The sequence below is a fragment of the Oncorhynchus keta genome, chromosome 22, assembly GCF_023373465.1.
Source record: "Oncorhynchus keta strain PuntledgeMale-10-30-2019 chromosome 22, Oket_V2, whole genome shotgun sequence".
Lineage (NCBI taxonomy): Eukaryota > Metazoa > Chordata > Actinopteri > Salmoniformes > Salmonidae > Oncorhynchus > Oncorhynchus keta.
Window position 1 is genome coordinate 33,333,232 of NC_068442.1, and position 22,200 is coordinate 33,355,431.

A 22,200-nucleotide genomic window follows, 5' to 3' on the forward strand; every position below is an offset into this window, starting at 1 on the left:
ATCTATTCCTGACAGAGGTACTGGTTTACAACCCAGACAGAGGCACTGCTCACCACATCAGCAGTCAGTGGCACAGCTCTGACAGAATGCAGGAATTGGAACTAACATTAGAGGACTAAACACATTCTGTTAGTATTACAAGCTGTCATCAGTCAAAGCTAAATACACAGACGGTGGACGAGACGCAGACATGGGTACACAGCATACCGATTTTAGGGCTTTGGAATTCAGACCATGGTTGTGTCCCGATCCAAAGGGCAGCTGCCTACCTGCTTCCAAATGAACATATCTTAGTAGGCAGCACTTTCCATTTGGGACAAGGCCCAAGGCAGCATCACGTGATATGGCATTCCCATTCCACTGAGCGCGAGACATTTGTTTACCTCGTAGTCACTGTAGCAGGGTGAGCTAGCAATTCAGTGAACAACTATCCCAAAATTGAAATATCTGACATGAATAACAAGTAAACAAGTAACAGAGTCGATCTCCTCAGTACCTGTTAATGAATTAAGTTGACACCGACCAGAATAATTATCCTACGTTATAGGGTCCTCCTCTCACATATTGCTTGGTGTGCTGCTCCATCATTGTGGACATGACAGGTAAGCTTGCATGCATGATAGAGGCTATGATTTTTTTGTTTACATAGCTAAATAAGCTATTTTACTGAGTGTTTAGGAATTATTAATAACCATAATAGTGGTGTTTCAGTGTGAAGCTAATATTGCATTTGAGCTTCTATTGTTTTTTTCTAATAAGTAGGCTCGCATTGTGATTAATTCATACTATCAAACCATCACACCCGTGCATATTATTAAATGACATGGATGCCCAATTTTTCAGTTTTTGATTTGTTAAAAAAGTTTGAAATATCCAATAAATGTTGTTCCACTTCATGATTGTGTCCCACTTGTTGTTGATTCTTCACAAAAAAATACAGTTTTATATCTTTATGTTTGAAGCCTGAAATGTGGCAAAAGGTCGCAAAGTTCAAGGGGGCCGAATACTTTCGCAAGGCACTGTAGATAAAATGCTCTCCTAACCTGCTACAAAAGTCACTTCCAGTCATAGCTTTACTCCCTGTAGTCACAACCTGAATGAAGGCGCCTTAGAAGGCAGCACTTTAAGGTACCTTGGGATTGGGAGGCAGCATCCTCGTCAATTGGGACACAGCTCATATGTGCCTATGTCAACAAAAGTCTCAGGGGATGAGAAGCACAAAGGACTGAAAGGTCCTTAAAATGGCTTTCTGTAGTATTGTTGTAAATATCAAATAAGCCTGGAGTTTACATTCTTAACTAAAGATATGTGTATGATGGATTATAATTGCTAAGCACTGACAATGTTATAAAACAGAAATGTCTTGTTTAATCTGTCTTCTCCAGTACGGTGTTCCAAATTACCCAGCAGGAGCCAATAGTTTTCATGATGACCTATGGATCCTATACTATTACAGTATATTGCTATAGGGTCATACATTCAAGTGGCTGAAAGGGCTGCCTGTCTGTCTCATCTGCCTCTAGTTTTTTCATGACTGTTCGTGCACAATTATTTCATCTTAAAATACCAGGTTTTTCCTCCTTTACCACAATCTCTTATTACTGGTGCAGAGAGACAGGAGCAGAGAGAGAAGGGAGGAGAGGAGAGGAGCAGAGAGAGAGGGGAGGAGAGGAGAGAGGAGCAGAGAGAGAGGGGAGCAGAGAAACGCGAGGAGAGAGAGGGGAGCAGAGAAAGAGGGAAGCAGAGAGAGAGAAGAGAGGAGCAGAGAGAGGAGAGGAGCAGCGAGAGAAGAGGGGAGGGGAGCAGAGGAGAGGAGAGAGGAGCAGTGAGAGGGGAGGGGAGCAGAGGAGAGAGGAGCAGAGAGAGAAGAGAGGAGAAGGGAACAAAGAGAGGAGAGGAGAGGAGAGGAGAGGAGAGGAGAGGAGAGGAGAGGAGAGGAGAGGAGAGGAGAGGAGCAGAGAGAGAGGTGATAGCACACTAACACTCTACTGACAAGAAGAGGCTTACTGGCTCCAAATGAAACAAGTACAAGTCAGCTCTAATCAGAGCCAACATTTATCCCAAATGTCCCCTTTTGTGCTCCAGAATATGTCCCAAGCTCTGGTTAATAGACCATATAAACACTGTGTGTTACTGCCTACTTATTAATTGGGTGGGAATGTTTGTTTTTAGCATATCTGACATTGCATTCCTGATTTATGATGATGACCCAATAGGAGCAGAAAACAGAAACACAGAGGAAATAAAGTGGGTGTACACATGAACATCAGGAGTGGAGAACTGGTGCTATCCCAGGGGACACTGCTCTCTCAGCTAAAGCCCTTCCTCTCCTTTCTAGGGTAGACTTCTCTAGTCAGACTCTCTCCTCTGTCAGGACCCTCTGTGTGCCAATTAACAGAATCGCTGCAGTTTGACTGAAAGTAGTTACACATGTCAGAGCCCCTCCAAAAAAAACACAAAATGAATAAAGTGACCTCTGATTGGCCGTTAGCTGGAGTGGATCTTTATCCTAAAGCCGTAGGTGGCTGTTGCGAACATTAATGCACAGGCGGAGCTGGAGTATCATTAGTGAACCACCTGGTGGGCATGCTCCACTACTCACACAGCGGAATGGGACCCAGGCCAAATCATCTCTCGGTGGAAACAACAAATGTTCCCTAATTACCTCACTGAGGTGTGAACAGAACACAGCAACACATACTGTAGGAAATCTACAGGCACATTAAGAGGGTATAAGGCATAATAATGTACAGACAGACCGTGCTGCAACACTAAACTGTGAGAAACATACAGAGGTAGACGCACAGAGACACATAAAGCAGAGACCCCATCCCTACTCACCAATGCTGTTGTCCAGGTTGGGGCCTGGTGGTGTGCCTACGTTGGAGCCCAGGACGCTCCACCCCTGGGGCAGGGCCAGGTGTCTGAGTGCCAGGGAGAGGCTCTCGTCTAGTCTCTCACATTCCTGCAGGGGGATCTGGCACTCATCCAGCAGCAGAGCCCCCTCCAGACCATTGGCCCGCCCTGCAGCGCTCACCAGGAACTGGGCCATGTCGAAGGCCAGGTCCTGGACGAATTGGAAGCGCTCCTCGGCCACAGGGTCCACCGAGCCATCAGACCGCGCAGAGCACAGCGTGACCTGCACCGACTCACAGCAGTCATGGGCTGGGGAGAGAGGATGGAGGGTTAATATAACCTGCACACGTGCTTCAAACATGCCAAATATACTTTACAGTGTGAGTTTACAGTGTGAGTTTACAGTGTGTCGTAGACCTACAGCTCAGACTCCAGAGAGAAGAACAGAGAAAACCATGTTCAAGCTCCACTGTCCTGCTGCAAATGCTGGCTTGAGTTCTGTGGCTTCTCTGGTTGCTAAGATGCACAAAGTCCAAACATTAAACACTATTTGTCAGTGAATAGTTCTAAAAACCACAGAGAAATGAAAAGGAAGCCTTTAGCATGTATGTCTCTAGTCAGCTAATATGGGTGGGAGTGACAGAGTAACTGCCACGTTGCTTGCCCAAATAACTTGGCTGCATGGGGTCAACAGGTTTCAAAGCAGACAAACATGAATCTAGCCTCCATCGCAGTGGACCATTAAACAGACCATTTTAAAACAGACCACGGATAGAGATGTAACATTGAAGAGGCCTGTGAACCAAAAGGTAAATATGCTATTCTCACAATCAGAGGAATATTCATTATAGGTGTCACAAAGAGGGGAAATTACCATCAAAACCTATTAGCAACAACAAGAAGTGTTTAAAACATGGCCTAGTGACGTGATATACAGAGCTGTTCTTTACCATGTTCCTCCCTCCCTCTAAGAATGCATGGACTCCACAGCAAAAGGACTTCGTTAAGGAGAGCTCATATAATGAAACAGGAGTGATAGGACAGAAGACCCAAATACTCCTATTCATGGCTCTGCTGATGTCCACACACACACACACACACACACACACACACACACACACACACACACACACACACACACACACACACACACACACACACACACACACACAGACACACAGACACACACACACACACACACACACACACACACACACACACACACACACACTGATAAATCAAAGCTAGGGCAGCCATCATACCATCATCAATATGCCACTTCAGCCATGTTTTACATGGACCCTGCATTCTGCTCAGGGTGAAAGACAAAAACACCTAAATATTTTGTTTTATCACCAAGTCTTCTTCTGGTAAGGCTGCCTAGACATAAACAGCCCTTTGATGTAAACATGGTTTATTGCCAACAACCAGACAGATAGATATACAGTCATATGAAAAAGTTTGGGCACCCCTCTGAGGCTGCATAATAATTGACTCTATCATCACAGAAAATGATCACAGTGGCATGCCATTCATTTTCTAATAAAAGCTGAGTACTGGGGTATTGTCCAGACAAATATTTTTAGTGTAGCAATATTAAGTTGTATGAAATCAGAATTAAATCAGATGTGAAAAATAGGCTATGCAAAATTGTGGGCAGCCTTGTCATTCTGTTGATTTGAATACCTGTAACTACTTAGCACTGATTACTTGGAACACACAATTGGTTTGGTGAGCTCATTAAGCCTTGGACTTCAAATCAAATCAAATCAAATTGGATTTGTCACATACACATGGTTAGCAGATGTTAATGCGAGTGTAGCGAAATGCTTGTGCTTCTAGTTCCGACAATGCAGTGATAACCAACAAGTAATCTAACTAACAATTCCAAAACTACTGTCTTATATACAGTGTGTAAGGGGATAAAGAATATGTACATAAGGATATATGAATGAGTGATGGTACAGAGCAGCATACAGTAGATGGTATCGAGTACAGTATATACATATGAGATGAGTATGTAGACAAAGTAAACAAAGTGGCATAGTTAAAGTGGCTAGTGATACATGTATTACATAAGGATGCAGTCGATGATGTAGAGTACAGTATATACGTATGCATATGAGATGAATAATGTAGGGTAAGTAACATTATATAAGGTAGCATTGTTTAAAGTGGCTAGTGATATATTTACATAATTTCCCATCAATTCCCATTATTAAAGTGGCTGGAGTTGGGTCAGTGTCAATGACAGTGTGTTGGCAGCAGCCACTCAATGTTAGTGGTGGCTGTTTAACAGTCTGAAGGCCTTGAGATAGAAGCTGTTTTTCAGTCTCTCGGTCCCAGCTTTGATGCACCTGTACTGACCTCGCCTTCTGGATGATAGCGGGGTGAACAGGCAGTGGTTCGGGTGGTTGATGTCCTTGATGATCTTTATGGCCTTCCTGTAACATCGGGTGGTGTAGGTGTCCTGGAGGGCAGGTAGTTTGCCCCGGTGATGCGTTGTGCAGACCTCACTACCCTCTGGAGAGCCTTACGGTTGAGGGCGGAGCAGTTGCCGTACCAGGCGGTGATACAGCCCGCCAGGATGCTCTCGATTGTGCATCTGTAGAAGTTTGTGAGTGCTTTTGGTGACAAGCCGAATTTCTTCAGCCTCCTGAGGTTGAAGAGGCGCTGCTGCGCCTTCTTCACGACGCTGTCAGTGTGAGTGGACCAATTCAGTTTGTCTGTGATGTGTATGCCGAGGAACTTAAAACTTGCTACCCTCTCCACTACTGTTCCATCGATGTGGATAGGGGTGTTCCCTCTGCTGTTTCCTGAAGTCCACAATCATCTCCATAGTTTTGTTGACGTTGAGTGTGAGGTTATTTTCCTGACACCACACTCCGAGGGCCCTCACCTCCTCCCTGTAGGCCATCTCGTCGTTGTTGGTAATCAAGCCTACCACTGTTGTGTCGTCCGCAAACTTGATGATTGAGTTGGAGGCGTGCGTGGCCACGCAGTCGTGGGTGAACAGGGAGTACAGGAGAGGGCTCAGAACGCACCCTTGTGGCCACGCACCCGTGTTGAGGATCAGCGGGGAGGAGATGTTGTTGCCTACCCTCACCACCTGGGGGCGGCCCGTCAGGAAGTCCAGTACCCAGTTGCACAGGGCGGGGTCGAGACCCAGGGTCTAGAGCTTGATGACAAGCTTGGAGGGTACTATGGTGTTGAATGCCGAGCTGTAGTCGATGAACAGCATTCTCACATAGGTATTCCTCTTGTCCAGGTGGGTTAGGGCAGTGTGCAGTGTGGTTGAGATTGCATCGTCTGTGGACCTATTTGGGAGGTAAGCAAATTGGAGTGGGTCTAGGGTGTCAGGTAGGGTGGAGGTGATATGGTCCTTGACTAGTCTCTCAAACCACTTCATGATGACGGAAGTGAGTGCTACGGGGCGGTAGTCGTTTAGCTCAGTTACCTTAGCTTTCTTGGGAACAGGAACAATGGTCGCCCTCTTGAAGCATGTGGGAACAGCAGACTGGTATAGGGATTGATTGAATATGACAAGTGCATCCAATCATGAGAAAATGTATTTAAGGCCAATTGCAAGTTGTTGTTCTCTTTGACTCTCATCTGAAGAGTGGCAACATGGGGGCCTCAAAACAACTCTCAAATGACCTGAAAACAAATATTATTCAACATTATGGTTTAGAGGAAGGCAACAAAAAGCTATAGCAGAGATTTAAGCTGTCAGTGTCCACTGTGAGGAACATAGTGAGGAAATGGAAGACCACAGGCACAGTTCTTGTTAAGGCCAGAAGTGACAGGCCAAGTAAAATATCAGAGAGGCAAAGGATGGTGAGAATGGTCATAAACAGCCCACAGACCACCTCCAAAGACCTACAACATCATCTTGCTGCAGATGGTGTCAATGTGTATCGTTCAACAATTCAGCGCACTTTGCACAAGGAGAAGCTGTATGGGAGAGTGATGCACACACGCTACAAACAGAGTCGCTTGAGGTATGCAAACGCACATTTGGACAAGCCAGCTTCATTTTGGAATAAGGTGCTGTGGACTGATGAAACAAAGATTGAGTTATTTGGTTTTAACATGGCGGCAAAAGAACACAGCGTTCCAAGAAAAACACTTGCTACCCACAGTAAAATTTGGTGGGGGTTCCATCATGCTGTGGGGCTGTGTGGCCAGTGCCGGTACTGGGAATCTTGTTCAAGTTGAGGGTCGCATGGATTCCACTCAATATCAGCAGATTCTTGGGAATAATGTTGAAGAATCAGTCACAAAGTTGAAGTTACGCCGGGGCTGGATATTTCAACAAGACAATGACCCAAAACACTGCTCAAAATTTACCCGGGCATTTACGCAATGTTCTGGAATGGCCATCCCAGTCCCCAGACCTGAATATCATTGAGAATCTGTGGGATGATTTGAAGCAGGCTGTCCATGCTCGGCAACCATCAAACCTAACTGAACTGGAGATGTTTTGTAAGGAGGAATGGTCCAAAATACCTTCATCCAGAATCCAGAATCCAGACACTCATTAGAGGCTATGGGAAGCGTCTAGAGGCTGTTATTTTAGCAAAAGGAGGCTCTACTAAATATTGATGTGATTTTTCTATTGGGGGCCCAAATTTATGCACCAGTCTAATTTTGTTTTGAAGCATATTGCACATTTTCTGTTAATCCAATAAACCTAATTTCACTACTGAAATATTACAGTGTCCATCAGTTATTTGATAGATCAAAATGAAATTGCTGATCCAAACACCCATTTATAAATGGAAATCATGGAAATTGTCAGGGGTGCCCAAACTTTTTCATATGACTGTAATTATTGAGCAATGTTCTCACATTATAACAATGTATTTCCATGACTGTGAAAAAAGCAAGATGGCATACATCTAGGAGAAAAGCAGTCATTTACAAATGCTACTTTCCTGTGGCAGCTGCCAAGAGGCTCGTCCCATTTCAGTGGAACCATAAAGCACAAATCATTAGCTGGAAATGTCTCTCTGTGCCCATGAAGAGCGGGTGTGTGTGTATTACTATCCTCGTGGGCACCGGAAATCCTCCAAAGTCCCCACAAAGATAGTAAAAGAAGGACAATTATCCCTGGGGGACAAAGGCTATTTTAGGCCTAGGAATTACGTTTAGGGTTAGAATTAGGGTTAGGATAAGAGAAAATAGGATTTTGAATGGTAATCAATTTTAGGTCCCCACAAGGATAGTAAAACATATGCTGTGTGTGTGTGTGTGTGTGTGTGTGTGTGTGTGTGTGTGTGTGTGTGTGTGTGTGTGTGTGTGTGTGTGTGTGTGTGTGTGTGTGTGTGTGTGTGTGTGTGTATAGTAAAACAAGGATAGTAAAACAAGGAAAGTAATCTCCCTTGTGGGGACATTTCCCACATCCACATGTGGACAAAGGCTATTTTAAGCTTAGGGGTGAGGTTTAGTGTTACAATTAGGGTTAGGTTTAGTGTTACAATTAGGGTTAGGTTTAGTGTTACAATTAGTGTTAGGTTTAGTGTTACAATTAGGGTTAGGTTTAGGGCTACAATTAGGGTTAGGTTTAGTGTTACAATTAGGGTTAGGTTTAGTGTTACAATTAGGGTTAGGTTTAGGGCAACGGAGGCTGCTGAGGTGAGGTCGGCTCATAATAATGGCTAAAAAGGGGCAAATGGTAGCCATGTGTTTGTTGTTGATACATTTCCACCTATTCCACTCTAGCCATTACCAAGTGCCTGTCCTTAAGGTGCCACCAACCTCCTGTGCTTTAGGGTCAGGGAAAATAGAATTGAATGGAATAGAATTGTAGATCCCCACGAGGATAGAACCACATTATGTGTGTGTGTGTGTAATCATAAAAGATTTGGTTCATCCAAACGGATCTGCCACCACCAGTACGACTGTCCAGCATCAGACCTAGCAACCAGTTGTGTGTGTGGTGCATGGTGGAATTTACCTGGGCACACAGCCTGTAGGGTGACATGGCTTATCCTCAAGGTACTGGTCAGGTGCCTCTGGGTGGTGCCAGCAAAAAGCAGGTAGAACTCTACATCCTCCTCATCCTCCAAACGCTCTCCATCACCCAGCTGCACCGTCAGAAGACACTCACCCTGGAACAAGACAGACAAATAGAAATACAGTTATACATTTGATCTACAAAGTTTGATTTACATAGTTTTAACTAATAGCGTACATTGTCAGAGATTGCAACAGCATGGCAAATAAACCAGAGGAGAAACCCAAACAGAAACAGAGAACATTAAGATCATGGTGGGCAGGTAGGTATCAACACCTGTCTATTATAGTAGGAAGAGGCTGGGTTTTGTTATATCACTATCAACCTGTAATGTAGGTTGGAACACTCTACTGTATACAGAAAAACAAACCCTGCTAAAACAATAATTACCCTGCCTTATTTAATTACAGTGTATTGCGTAAGAAAATGTGTGTGTACCAGTGTTGGGGAGTAGTGAACTACATGTAGTTCAACTAGTAATTGAATTACATTTTGCAGTAGCTTGGTGGTAGTTGAATTAAATTCAAATCTAGGTAGTGTTTCCAGTAGTCAATTACTCTTTTGCCATGCACAGTGCCTTGCAAAAGTATTCACACTCCTTGGATCTCTTCACATTTTATTGTGTTACAAAGGGGGAATAAAATGGATTTAATTGTATTATTTGTCAACAATCTACATAAAATACTATTTAATGTGAAAGTTAAAGACTTTAAAACATTTTTAAAAGATCGATAGCAATTCAATAACTAAATGTAGGCGTTACATAAGTATTCAGCTCCCTGAGTCAATACATGTTAGAAACCCCTCTGGCAGTGATTACAGCTGTGAGTCTTCTTGGGAAAGTCACTAAGAGCTTTACACACCTGGATTGTGCAATATTAGCCCATTATTCTTTTCATAATTCTTCAACATCTGTCAAGATGTTGGGGATCATAGCTAGACAGTAATTTTCAAGTCTTGACATGTTTTTTTACGCAGACTTAAGTCAAAACTGTAACTTGGCCACTCAGGAACATGCACTGTCTTCTGGGTAATCAACTCCAGTATACACAGAGTCTACCAAACATTAAGAACATGTTTGTAATATTGAGTTGTTGAGTTTCATCCTCAGTTTTCTCCCATCACTGCCATTAAACTACGTAACTGATTTAAAATCACTAATGGCCTTATGGTAATATATATCCCCGAGAAGTTTCATTCCTTCCCTGCAGCTCAGTTCAGAAGGACGACTGTATATTTGTGTCTGGGTGGATTAATACATACTGTAATCCACAGCATAATTATTAACTTGACCATGCTTAAAGGAATATTCTATGTCTGATTTGATTTGATCACTGCCCTTCTTTACGAGGCTTTCGAAAAGTTCCCTGGTATTTGTAGTAGAATCTGTGATTGAAATTCAATAATTGACTGAGGGACTTAACAGATGTTGTACGTATGGGGGACAAAGGAAGGGTAGGTCATTCAAAAATCATGTCAACCACTATTATTTTAGTGAGTACATTACTTATTATGGGATTTGTTAAGCCAAATTTTACGACTGAACTAATTTAGGGTTTCCTAAACAAAGGGGCTATATATTTCAGTTTTCACATTTTCATTCATCTGAAAATATATATACAATACCATTCAAAAGTTTAGGGTCACTTAGAAATGTTCTTGTTTTTTTAAAGAAAAACAAAACATTTTGTCCATTAAAATAACATCAAATTGATCAGAAATACAGTGCAGACATTGTTAATGTTGTGAATGACTACTGTAGCTGGAAACGGCTGATTGTTTATGGAAAATCTACAATGGAGTACAGAGGCCCATTATCAGCAACCATCACTCCTGTGTTCCAATGGCACATTGTGTTAGCTAATCCAAGTTTATCATTTTAAAAAGGCTAATTGATCATTAGAAAGCCCTTTCAAAATTATGTTACACAGCTGAAAACTGTTGCCCTGATTAAAGAAGCAATTAAACTGGCCTTCTTTAGACCAGTTGAGTATCTGGAGCATCAGCATTTGTGAGTTTGATTACAGGCTCAAAATGGCCAGAAACAAAGAACTTCCTTCTGAAAGTCTATTCTTGTTCTGAGAAATGAAGGCTATTCCATGCAAAAAAATTACAAGAAACTGAAGATATCGTGCAATTCTGTGTACTACTCCCTTCACAGTACAGCACAAACTGTCCCTAACCAGAATAGAAAGAGGAGTTGGAGGCCCCGTGCACAACTGAGCAAGAGAACAAGGACATTAGTGTCTAGTTTGATAAATAGACGACTCGCAAGTCCTCAACTGGCAGCTTCATTAAATAAAACCCGCAAAACACCAGTCTCAACGTCAACAGTGAACAGGCGACTCCGGGATGCTGGCTTTCAAGGCAGAGTTGCAAAGAAAAAGCCATATCTCAGACTGGCCAATAAAAATAAAAGATTAAGATGGACAAAAGAACACAGATACTGGACAGAGGAAGACTGGAAAAAAGTGTTATGGACAGACAATCTAAGTTTGAGGTGTTTGGATCACAAAGAAGAACGTTTGTGAGACGCAGAAAAAATGAAAAGATGCTGGAGGAGTGCTTGACGCCATCTGTCAAGCATGGTGGAGGCAATGTGATGGTCTGGGAGTCCTTTAGTGGTAGATAAGTGGGGGATTTGTACAGGGTAAAATGGATGTTGAAGAAGGAAGGCTATCACTCCATTTTGCAACGCCATGCCATATCCTGTGGACGGTGCTAAATTGGAGCCAATTTCCTCCTACAACAGGACAATGACCCAAAGCACAGCTCCAAACTATGCAATAACTATTTAGGAAAGAAGCTGTAAACTGGTATTCAGTCTATAATGGAGTGGCCAGTACAGTCACTAGGTTTTAACACTATTGAGCTGTTGTGGGAGCAGCTTGACCGTATGGTACGTAAGAAGTGCCCATCAAACCAATCCAATTTGTGGGAGGTGCTTCAGAAAGCATAGGGTGAAATCTCTTCAGATTACCTCAACAAATGAACAACTAGAATGCCAAAGGTCTGCAAGGCTATAATTGCTGCAAATGGAGGATTCTTTGACGAAAGCAAAGTTTGAAGGACACAATTATTATTTCAATTAAAAATCATTTTAAATTTATATCCTGGTCAACATCTTGACTACATTTCCTATTCATTTTGCAACTAATTTCAAGTATGTTTTCATGGACATTTCTAAGTGACCCCAAACTTTTGAACGGTAGTGTATATAATTGTTATACACTGCTCAAAAAAATAAAGGGAACACTAAAATAACACATCCTAGATCTGAATGAATGAAATATTCTTATTTTTCATTACATAGTTGAATATGCTGACAACAAAATCACACAAAAATGATCAATGGAAATCAAATGTATCAACCCATGGAGGTCTGGATTTGGAGTCACACTCAAAATTAAAGTGGAAAACCACACTACAGGCTGATCCAACTTTGATGTAATGTCCTTAAAACAAGTCAAAATGAGACTCAGTAGTGTGTGTGGCTTCCACGTGCCTGTATGACCTCCCTATAACGCCTGGGCATGCACCTGATGAGGTGGCGGATGGTCTCCTGAGGGATCTCCTCCCAGACCTGGACTAAAGCATCCGCCAACTCCTGGACAGTCTGTGGTGCAACGTGGCGTTGGTGGATGGAGCGAGACATGATGTCCCAGATGTGCTCAATTGGATTCAGGTCTGGGGAACGGGCGGGCCAGTCCATAGCATCAATGCCTTCCTCTTGCAGGAACTGCTGACACACTCCAGCCACATGAGGTCTAGCATTGTCTTGCATTAGGACGAACCCAGGGCCAACCGCACCAGCATATGGTCTCACAAGGGTTCTGAGGATCTCATCTCGGTACCTAATGGCAGTCAGGCTACCTCTGGCGAGCAGATGGAGGGCTGTGCGACCCCCCAAAGAAATGTCACCCCACACCATGACTGACCCACCGTCAAACCGGTCATGCTGGAGGATGTTGCAGGCATCAGAACGTTCTCCACGGCGTCTCCAGACTCTGTCACATGTGCTCAGTGTGAACCTGCTTTCATCTGTGAAGAGCACAGGGCGCCAGTGGCGAATTTGCCAATCTTGGTGTTCTCTGGCAAATGCCAAACGTCCTGCACGGTGTTGGGCTGTAAGCACAACCCCCACCTGTGGACATCGGGCCCTCATACCACCCTCATGGAGTCTGTTTCTGCACATTTGGAGTCTGTTTCTGCACATTTGCACATTTGTGGCCTGCTGGAGGTAATTTTGCAGGGCTCTGGCAGTGCTCCTCCTGCTCCTCCTTGCACAAAGGCGGAGGTAGCGGTCCTGCTGCTGGGTTGTTGCCCTCCTACGGCTTCCTCCACGTCTCCTGATGTACTGGCCTGTCTCCTGGTAGCGCCTCCATGCTCTGGACACTACGCTGACAGACACAGCAAACCTTCTTGCCACAGCTCGCATTGATGTTCCATCCTGGATGAGCTGCACTACCTGAGCCACTTGTGTGGGTTTTAGACTCCGTCTCATGCTACCACTAGAGTGAAAGCACCTCCAGCATTCAAAAGTGACCAAAACATCAGCCAGGAAGCATAGGAACTGAGAAGTGGTCTGTGGTCACCACCTGCAGAACCACTCCTTTATTGGGGGTGTCTTGCTAATTGCCTATAATTTCCACCTGTTGTCTATTCAATTTATTGTCAATCAGTGTTGCTTCCTAAGTGGACAGTTTGATTTCACAGAAGTGTGATTGACTTGGAGTTACATTGTGTTGTTTAAGTGTTCCCTTTATTTTTTTGAGCAGTGTATATATATTTTTTACTATTAAACCTATTTTAATCCCACTTTGTAACACAATAAAATGGGAAGAAATCCAAGGGGCATGAATACTTTTGCAAGGCACTGTAGTGGTATATCTAACTACTGGAACAACACACTACTCTTTTTGCAAAGGGAGTGTCTCCTAATCTGTGACCAGGGCTGCAGGCCAAATTCAAAGTAGACAGCCCTCGGCCCTAAACCCTCAGCCCTTGAATTACGTTTTATATCGTCATAGCTACGCTAGCTAGCTACCGCACAGTTACTCATAGCTGGCTAGCTAGGTTTATAATTTGGTCATTTATTCCAATACATTTCAGAATTCCCTAAAATATGTTTATGAAGCTAGTTATATTTTAAAGGCTCCTCACTACGAGACTGAGACGATTTAACAACAATAAAATCAATGTCATATAGTACCAGTCAAACGTTTGGACACACCTACTCATACAAAAGTTTTAAACAAATCAAAATATATTTTAGATTGTTCAAAGGAGCCACCCTTTGCCTTGACAGCTTTGCACGCTCTTGGCATTCTCTCAACCAGCTTCCCTTGGAATGCTTTTCCAACAGTCTTGAAGGAGCTCCCACATATGCTGAACACTTGTTGGCTGCTATTCCTTCACTCTATGGTCCAACACATCCCAAACCATCTCAATTGGGTTGAGGTTAGGTGATTGTGGAGGCCAGGTCATCTGATGCATCACTCTTCTTCTTGGTCAAACCAGATGGGATGGCGTATCGCTGCAGAATGCTGTGGTAGCCATGCTAGTTAAGCGTGCCTTGAATTCTAAAGAAATCACAGACCGTGTCACCAGAAAAGCAACACCACCATCACACCTCTTCCTCCATGCTTCACGGTGGGAACCAAACATACGAAGATCATCCGTTCACCTACTCTGCATCTCACAAAGACACGGCGGTTGGAACCAAAAATCTCAGATTTGGACTCATCAGACCAAAGGACAGATTTCTACCAGTCTAATGTCCATTGCTCGTGTTTCTTGGCCCAAGCAAGTCTCTTCTTATTGGTGTCCGTAGTGATTTCTTTGCAGCAATTTGACCACGAAGGCCTGATTCAGGCAGGGGTTTAATGTCTCCCTTCCGGTCATCTCATCAGGACTGCCCGCACGCTGTCATTTCAACCTCAAACCTTTTTGCTCTGTAAACTGTGGCCTCTCGCTCTGGTAAAGGACCGACAGGGGAAAGGAGGGCAACCTTCCTAACACTGCCTAGCCACCAGCCTCTGCATAAAAACTAAAGAGTACAGCCCTTAGGGGTGGATCACTTGGCTGGTGCGTCGATGAAGAATGCAGCTAGCTGTGAGAGCTAATGTGAACTGCAGGACACATTGATCATCAACACTTTGAACGCACCTTGAGGCCCCAGGTTCCTCCTGGGGCTATGCCTGTCTGAGGGTCGATTTGCCATCAATAGGAAACCCTGGGGTTCCGTGGCTGGGGGAGTCGCAGGCCACCTCCTTGTGGCCTTCGTCCCCCTAAGTGCAGACCAGGACGGCTCGGTGGGAGTTGGCCTCGGTTCTCTCTCCCCTCCCCCGTGCACCCTTCCCTTCCTTCCTTGGGCGGGAGGCACCCACGTTCTCTGCATGGTCGGGCGTGGCTTCCGGTGGACTCTGTCTCTTTGTGCTGCCCACACTACTTATGCAGTTCTCGGGGAAGCGCTCAAGGTTAGGTTTGGGCCACGGATCTCCGACCGCTGACCTGAACTGAGAAGGTGAGCCCGGGCACCCAGCCACACTCCATCACTTTGACTACGACTTCAGATCAGACGAGACAACCCATTGAAATGAAGCATATTAGTAAGCGGAGGAAAATAAACTAACCAGTATTCTCTCAGTAGAGGCAAGCTAAGAGCCCAGTGCCGAATTCCCGTCCATGCAGTGGGCAGCTCGCATTCCACGCCCGGGCTTCTTACCCATTTAAAGATTGAGAATAGGTCGAGATCGTTTCGGCAAAGTAAATACCTGCTTCAAAAATATCTCTCATTGCATTGCATGCTCATGCATGAAATCTTTAGTTGTGTTTTTTTTTTTGCATAAGAAAGAGGACTCACCCAACATGTATGATAGGTACTGACCGAGGATGAAAAACCTGATGACCAGTAAATGTCCTCGTTTACCCATATTTAGATCAAATGCACTTTTTGTCAATACTGTGCGAATGACAAGTCCATTCAATCAAGTGTGTGTGAGTGACATTGTGAATATCATATTTTAGAATTTTTTAAATATATATTTTGGGGGGGGGGACGGTTGAGGGGCAGCTCTCGATTGGTTCATGGCCTGGAGGTCGGGAGCTTGGGCTGGTGGCCGAGAGGTCGCTGTTTCATGTCCCAGATTCACTTGGTGGGAGATCTGGTTGCTCCTGTGGGTCGCTCTGGATGGGAGTATCTGCTAGATGACTGAATGTAATGTAAATGTTGAGCAGCTTCACTGTAAGTAGATTGTATGGCAGTTAGCCTAGTGGTTGGAGCGTTGGGCCACTAACCGGAAGGTTGGTGGCTCAAATCCCTGAGCTGACAAGGTAAAAATCTGTTGTTCTGCCCTGAACAGTTAACCCACTCTTCCTAGGGTGTCATTGTAAATAAGAATTTGTTCTTAACTGACTTACCTAGTTACATTTTTAAAAATGCACCATAAAAAAGATGACTATGTGCTGCAGAATTTGTGAATTTTGTCTTGTATAATAAATTATATACATTAGTTCATACTAGATTAAGCGTAAACTTTCATTAACTGTAATTTTGTTAGTTATACTCCAATTTTCCTTCCATCTTGTGCCAACATCAGTTCCTTTTTAAATATTGGTTCCAATAGTTTAGAATTTCTTCTAAGAGATGGTCATTTGGATATGCTCTCTGCAAGGTTTTGTATATCTTCCCTATCATATGAACATCCTTTTCTGACTCAAATTAGATTCCTGCAGGTTGCTCTGATATCCAAAAGATGTCAAATAAAAATGGTGAAATGTTACTTTTAAGTTGCATGTATTTGAAACTATCTAGATTGGTCAGTCCAAAATTACTTTTTAATTCTGTCATGGAAATAAATGTCTTTCCGGTTTCTATTCCTTTAGTTTTCCATGTGGACCAATTCATCAGTAAATTCTGAAAAGCTATCCAAGGATTGTTCCCCATAAGGTTGTGCTTTTAGGGAGTGATATTGGTTCTTGTAGAACACGTTTAATTTTCTTCCATAGTGTTATAGTGTTTTTAACTCAGAAGTTGTTCAGGCTCTTCGCTTTATCCTTTGAAATTAGACAAGTAAAAACGTTGGGTAGCGAGTTGATACAATATATGTTCCGGAGTTCTAAATTGAGCAGCTGCTGAACAATGAGCTCCTGTATATATTGAGATTTAAATGTTTTTTTAGAGTGAAGTACATCGAAAAAATCAAGAGAAAACTGCAAGACTCAATAGAAGACAAAACAAGGAACAAACCAAAAAAGACAGGCTTTTGAAAAATTAACTATTTTTCATAAAATTGTACAGTTATCTTAGCTAGCTGAATTGCTAGCAGAATTGTTTACTTGTTGCTAAGCAGTTGCTAGGGACTCTCCTGGAAGAAGCTAGCTAGCTTACAAAGAATAACAACAAAAAATATCTAGTTAACAGAAGAAAGGAAGACAAAATAAGGACAAAAGAAGGACAGAAGAAAAAGGAAAAGAAAGAGGACAACAAAGTGAAACAGTCAGCACTTCTATTGCAACTTCGTATTTCGTCGTCCTAACGTAGTCTACACTGCTATCTGCCCAGCAGCTAGCCAGCTAGCAAACGTCCACCGTCTACCGAATAGCAGCACTGTAGAAACTATTACACTCAACTGAACGACTTGATTAGTGTAGTGTTAGCTAGCTACATAGTTGTCTTTGCTGTCTTCGTATCCAAGATAATTGTGTAGTTTAGAGCGTGTAGTCTTAGAGTGATTATCTTAATTTACCGAGGTTAGCTAGCCAGCTATTTGTCGTCCTTAACGTAGGAGACACTGCTAGCTAGCCAACAGCTAGCCAACGTCTACTGAATAGAACTTCCGCACTCAACAACCCGGTCGCATTCCGCTTCGCTCCACAGGTAGTATCACATTTTCATTTCATTTCATTACAGCACAACGGTTTGATTTGTTTGATCGTAGCTAGCTACATAGCTAGCTACATAGCCGTCTGTGTATCAAAGATAATTGTGTAGTCTAGAGCGATTTTCTAGGTTAGCTAGCCAGCTATTGTCGTTCTTTTAACGCAACGTAACGTAATCAACACTGCTAGCTAGCCAGCTAGCCCCGAATAGCAGCACTGTAGAAACTATTACACTCAACGGAACGACTTGATTAGTGTAGTGTCAACAACGCAGCCACTGCCAGCTAGCCTACAAAGTCAACAACGCAGCCACTGCCAGCTAGCCTACTTCAGCAGTACTGTATCATTTTAATCATTTTAGTCAATAAGATTCTTGCTACGTAAGCTTAACTTTCTGAACATTCGAGACGTGTAGTCCACTTGTCATTCCAATCTCCTTGCATTAGCGTAGCCTCTTCTGTAGCCTGTCAACTATGTGTCTGTCTATCCCTGTTATCTCCTCTCTGCACAGACCATACAAACGCTCCACACCGCGTGGCCGCGGCCACCCTAATCTGGTGGTCCCAGCGCGCACGACCCACGTGCAGTTCCAGGTCTCCGGTAGCCCCTGGAACTGCCGATCTGCGGCCAACAAGGCAGAGTTCATCTCAGCCTATGCCTCCCTCCAGTCCCTCGACTTCTTGGCACTGACAGAAACATGGATCACCACAGATAACACTGCTACTCCTACTGCTCTCTCTTCGTCCGCCCACGTGTTCTCGCACACCCCGAGAGCTTCTGGTCAGCGGGGTGGTGGCACCGGGATCCTCATCTCTCCCAAGTGGTCATTCTCTCTTTCTCCCCTTACCCATCTGTCTATCGCCTCCTTTGAATTTCATGCTGTCACAGTTACCAGCCCTTTCAAACTTAACATCCTTATCATTTATCGCCCTCCAGGTCCCCTCCGGAGAGTTCATCAATGAGCTTGATGTCTTGATAAGCTCCTTTCCTGAGGACGGCTCACCTCTCACAGTTCTGGGCGACTTTAACCTCCCCACGTCTACCTTTGACTCATTCCTCTCTGCCTCCTTCTTTCCACTCCTTTCCTCTTTTGACCTCACCCTCTCACCTTCCCCCCCTACTCACAAGGCAGGCAATACGCTCGACCTCATCTTTACTAGATGCTGTTCTTCCACTAACCTCATTGCAACTCCCCTCCAAGTCTCCGACCACTACCTTGTATCCTTTTCCCTCTCGCTCTCATCCAACACTTCCCACACTGCCCATACTCGGATGGTATCGCGTCGTCCCAACCTTCGCTCTCTCTCCCCCGCTACTCTCTCCTCTTCCATCCTATCATCTCTTCCCTCTGCTCAAACCTTCTCCAACCTATCTCCTGATTCTGCCTCCTCAACCCTCCTCTCCTCCCTTTCTGCATCCTTTGACTCTCTATGTCCCCTATCTTCCAGGCCGGCTCGGTCCTCCCCTCCCGCTCCGTGGCTCGACGACTCATTGCGAGCTCACAGAACAGGGCTCCGGGCAGCCGAGCGGAAATGGAGGAAAACTCGCCTCCCTGCGGACCTGGCATCCTTTCGCTCCCTCCTCTCTACATTTTCCTCCTCTGTCTCTGCTGCTAAAGCCACTTTCTACCATTCTAAATTCCAAGCATCTGCCTCTAACCCTAGGAAGCTCTTTGCCACCTTCTCCTCCCTCCTGAATCCTCCCTCCCCTCCCCCCTCCTCCTTCTCTGCAGATGACTTCGTCAACCATTTTGAAAAGAAGGTCGACGACATCCGATCCTCGTTTGCTAAGTCAAACGACACCGCTGGTTCTGCTCACACTGCCCTACCCTGTGCTCTGACCTCTTTCTCCCTCTCTCTCCAGATGAAATCTCGCGTCTTGTGACGGCCGGCCGCCCAACAACCTGCCCGCTCGACCCTATCCCCTCCTCTCTTCTCCAGACCATTTCCGGAGACCTTCTCCCTTACCTCACCTCGCTCATCAACTCATCCCTGACCGCTGGCTACGTCCCTTCCGTCTTCAAGAGAGCGAGAGTTGCACCCCTTCTGAAAAAACCTTCACTCGATCCCTCCGATGTCAACAACTACAGACCAGTATCCCTTCTTTCTTTTCTCTCCAAAACTCTTGAACGTGCCGTCCTTGGCCAGCTCTCCCGCTATCTCTCTCAGAATGACCTTCTTGATCCAAATCAGTCAGGTTTCAAGACTAGTCATTCAACTGAGACTGCTCTTCTCTGTATCACGGAGGCGCTCCGCACTGCTAAAGCTAACTCTCTCCTCTGCTCTCATCCTTCTAGACCTATCGGCTGCCTTCGATACTGTGAACCATCAGATCCTCCTCTCCACCCTCTCCGAGTTGGGCATCTCCGGCGCGGCCCACGCTTGGTTTGCGTCCTACCTGACAGGTCGCTCCTACCAGGTGGCGTGGCGAGAATCTGTCTCCTCACCACGCGCTCTCACCACTGGTGTCCCCCAGGGCTCTGTTCTAGGCCCTCTCCTATTCTCGCTATACACCAAGTCACTTGGCTCTGTCATAACCTCACATGGTCTCTCCTATCATTGCTATGCAGACGACACACAATTAATCTTCTCCTTTCCCCCTTCTGATGACCAGGTGGCGAATCGCATCTCTGCATGTCTGGCAGACATATCAGTGTGGATGACGGATCACCACCTCAAGCTGAACCTCGGCAAGACGGAGCTGCTCTTCCTCCCGGGAAGGACTGCCCGTTCCATGATCTCGCCATCACGGTTGACAACTCCATTGTGTCCTCCTCCCAGAGCGCTAAGAACCTTGGCGTGATCCTGGACAACACCCTGTCGTTCTCAACTAACATCAAGGCGGTGGCCCGTTCCTGTAGGTTCATGCTCTACAACATCCGCAGAGTACGACCCTGCCTCACACAGGAAGCGGCGCAGGTCCTAATCCAGGCACTTGTCATCTCCCGTCTGGATTACTGCAACTCGCTGTTGGCTGGGCTCCCTGCCTGTGCCATTAAACCCCTACAACTCATCCAGAACGCCGCAGCCCGTCTGGTGTTCAACCTTCCCAAGTTCTCTCACGTCACCCCGCTCCTCCGCTCTCTCCACTGGCTTCCAGTTGAAGCTCGCATCCGCTACAAGACCATGGTGCTTGCCTACGGAGCTGTGAGGGGAACGGCACCTCAGTACCTCCAGGCTCTGATCAGGCCCTACACCCAAACAAGGGCACTGCGTTCATCCACCTCTGGCCTGCTCGCCTCCCTACCACTGAGGAAGTACAGTTCCCGCTCAGCCCAGTCAAAACTGTTCGCTGCTCTGGCTCCCCAATGGTGGAACACACTCCCTCACGACGCCAGGACAGCGGAGTCAATCACCACCTTCCGGAGACACCTGAAACCCCACCTCTTTAAGGAATACCTAGGATAGGATAAAGTAATCATTCTCACCCCCCCCCCCTTAAAAGATTTAGATATTTAGATGCACTATTGTAAAGTGGCTGTTCCACTGGATGTCATAAGGTGAATGCACCAATTTGTAAGTCGCTCTGGATAAGAGCGTCTGCTAAATGACTTAAATGTAAATGTAAATGTAATACAATTACAAGGAAGATGTCCTTTTTATTCTATGAATTTTATTTGCCCATTTAAAGTCTGATATGAGCGATTATACTTTTTTAAAGAATGTCTTTGGTGGGGTAATTGGTATTACAAAATAAATACAACAACTTTGGCAGCCATGACATTCTTAAGAAGTTTATTCTACCTGTAAGATGTATGGGGAAATGAGTCCATGTATTTACAGTGCCCTCTGTAGTTATTGGGACAGTGATGCATTTCTTCTTCTTTTGGCTCTATACTCCAAAAGTTTGAATTTGAAATCAAACAATGACTATGAGGTTAACATGAAGACTGTCAGCTTTAATGTGAGGGTATTTTCATCCATATCGGGTGAAATGTTTAGAAATTACAACAGTGCATAGTCCCCCCTCAAAAGTATTGGGACAAATTCACTTATATGTGTATTAAAGTAGCAAATTTGATCCCATATGCATAGCACACAATGACTACATCAAGATTGTGACTACAGGTTGGTTGGATGCATCTGCTGTTTGTTTTGGTTGTGGTTCAGATTATTTTGTGCCCAATGGAAATTCATGGTAAATAATGTGTTGTGTCATTTTGGAGTCACTTTAATTTTAAATAACAATATAATATGTTTCTAATCACTTCTACAGTAATGTGGCAGATACCATGATTACGGATAATCCTGAATGAATCTTCATAATGATAAGTGAGAAAGTTTCACAAAAAGAAAAAATGGATGAAGTAGGTAACAGAACTCTTCAAATTGATAGGGCCCTATGTCTGGAGTTACCTTTTCTTTTAAGTCCCGGCTATGTGTAGTTCTTCAGACAGGTCTGCTATATTTAGGGACACAGTGTAAAATGCAAGACAACCTGTC

The 22,200-nt window shown here is 44.5% G+C and overlaps 1 protein-coding gene and 1 non-coding gene across 8 annotated transcripts in view; one reads left to right on the forward strand and one right to left on the reverse strand.

Annotated features, from left to right (window-relative positions):
- The window catches only part of LOC118400863 (A-kinase anchor protein 13-like), a 163,472-nt gene that overhangs the window by 75,537 nt on the left and 65,735 nt on the right, over positions 1-22,200 (reverse strand). For all 7 annotated transcript variants that reach the window (XM_052475049.1, XM_052475048.1, XM_052475047.1 and 4 more), the window contains exons 3-4: positions 8,816-8,969; positions 2,842-3,165 (exon numbers count right to left, since the gene is read on the reverse strand). In XM_052475049.1, the coding sequence (XP_052331009.1) occupies positions 2,842-3,165; positions 8,816-8,969 (478 nt within the window). The remainder of the gene's footprint in view (positions 1-2,841; positions 3,166-8,815; positions 8,970-22,200) is intronic.
- On the forward strand, positions 14,936-15,089 carry LOC118401617 (5.8S ribosomal RNA). Its single transcript, XR_004829309.1, has one exon. It is a non-coding gene; the product is annotated as a 5.8S ribosomal RNA (ribosomal RNA).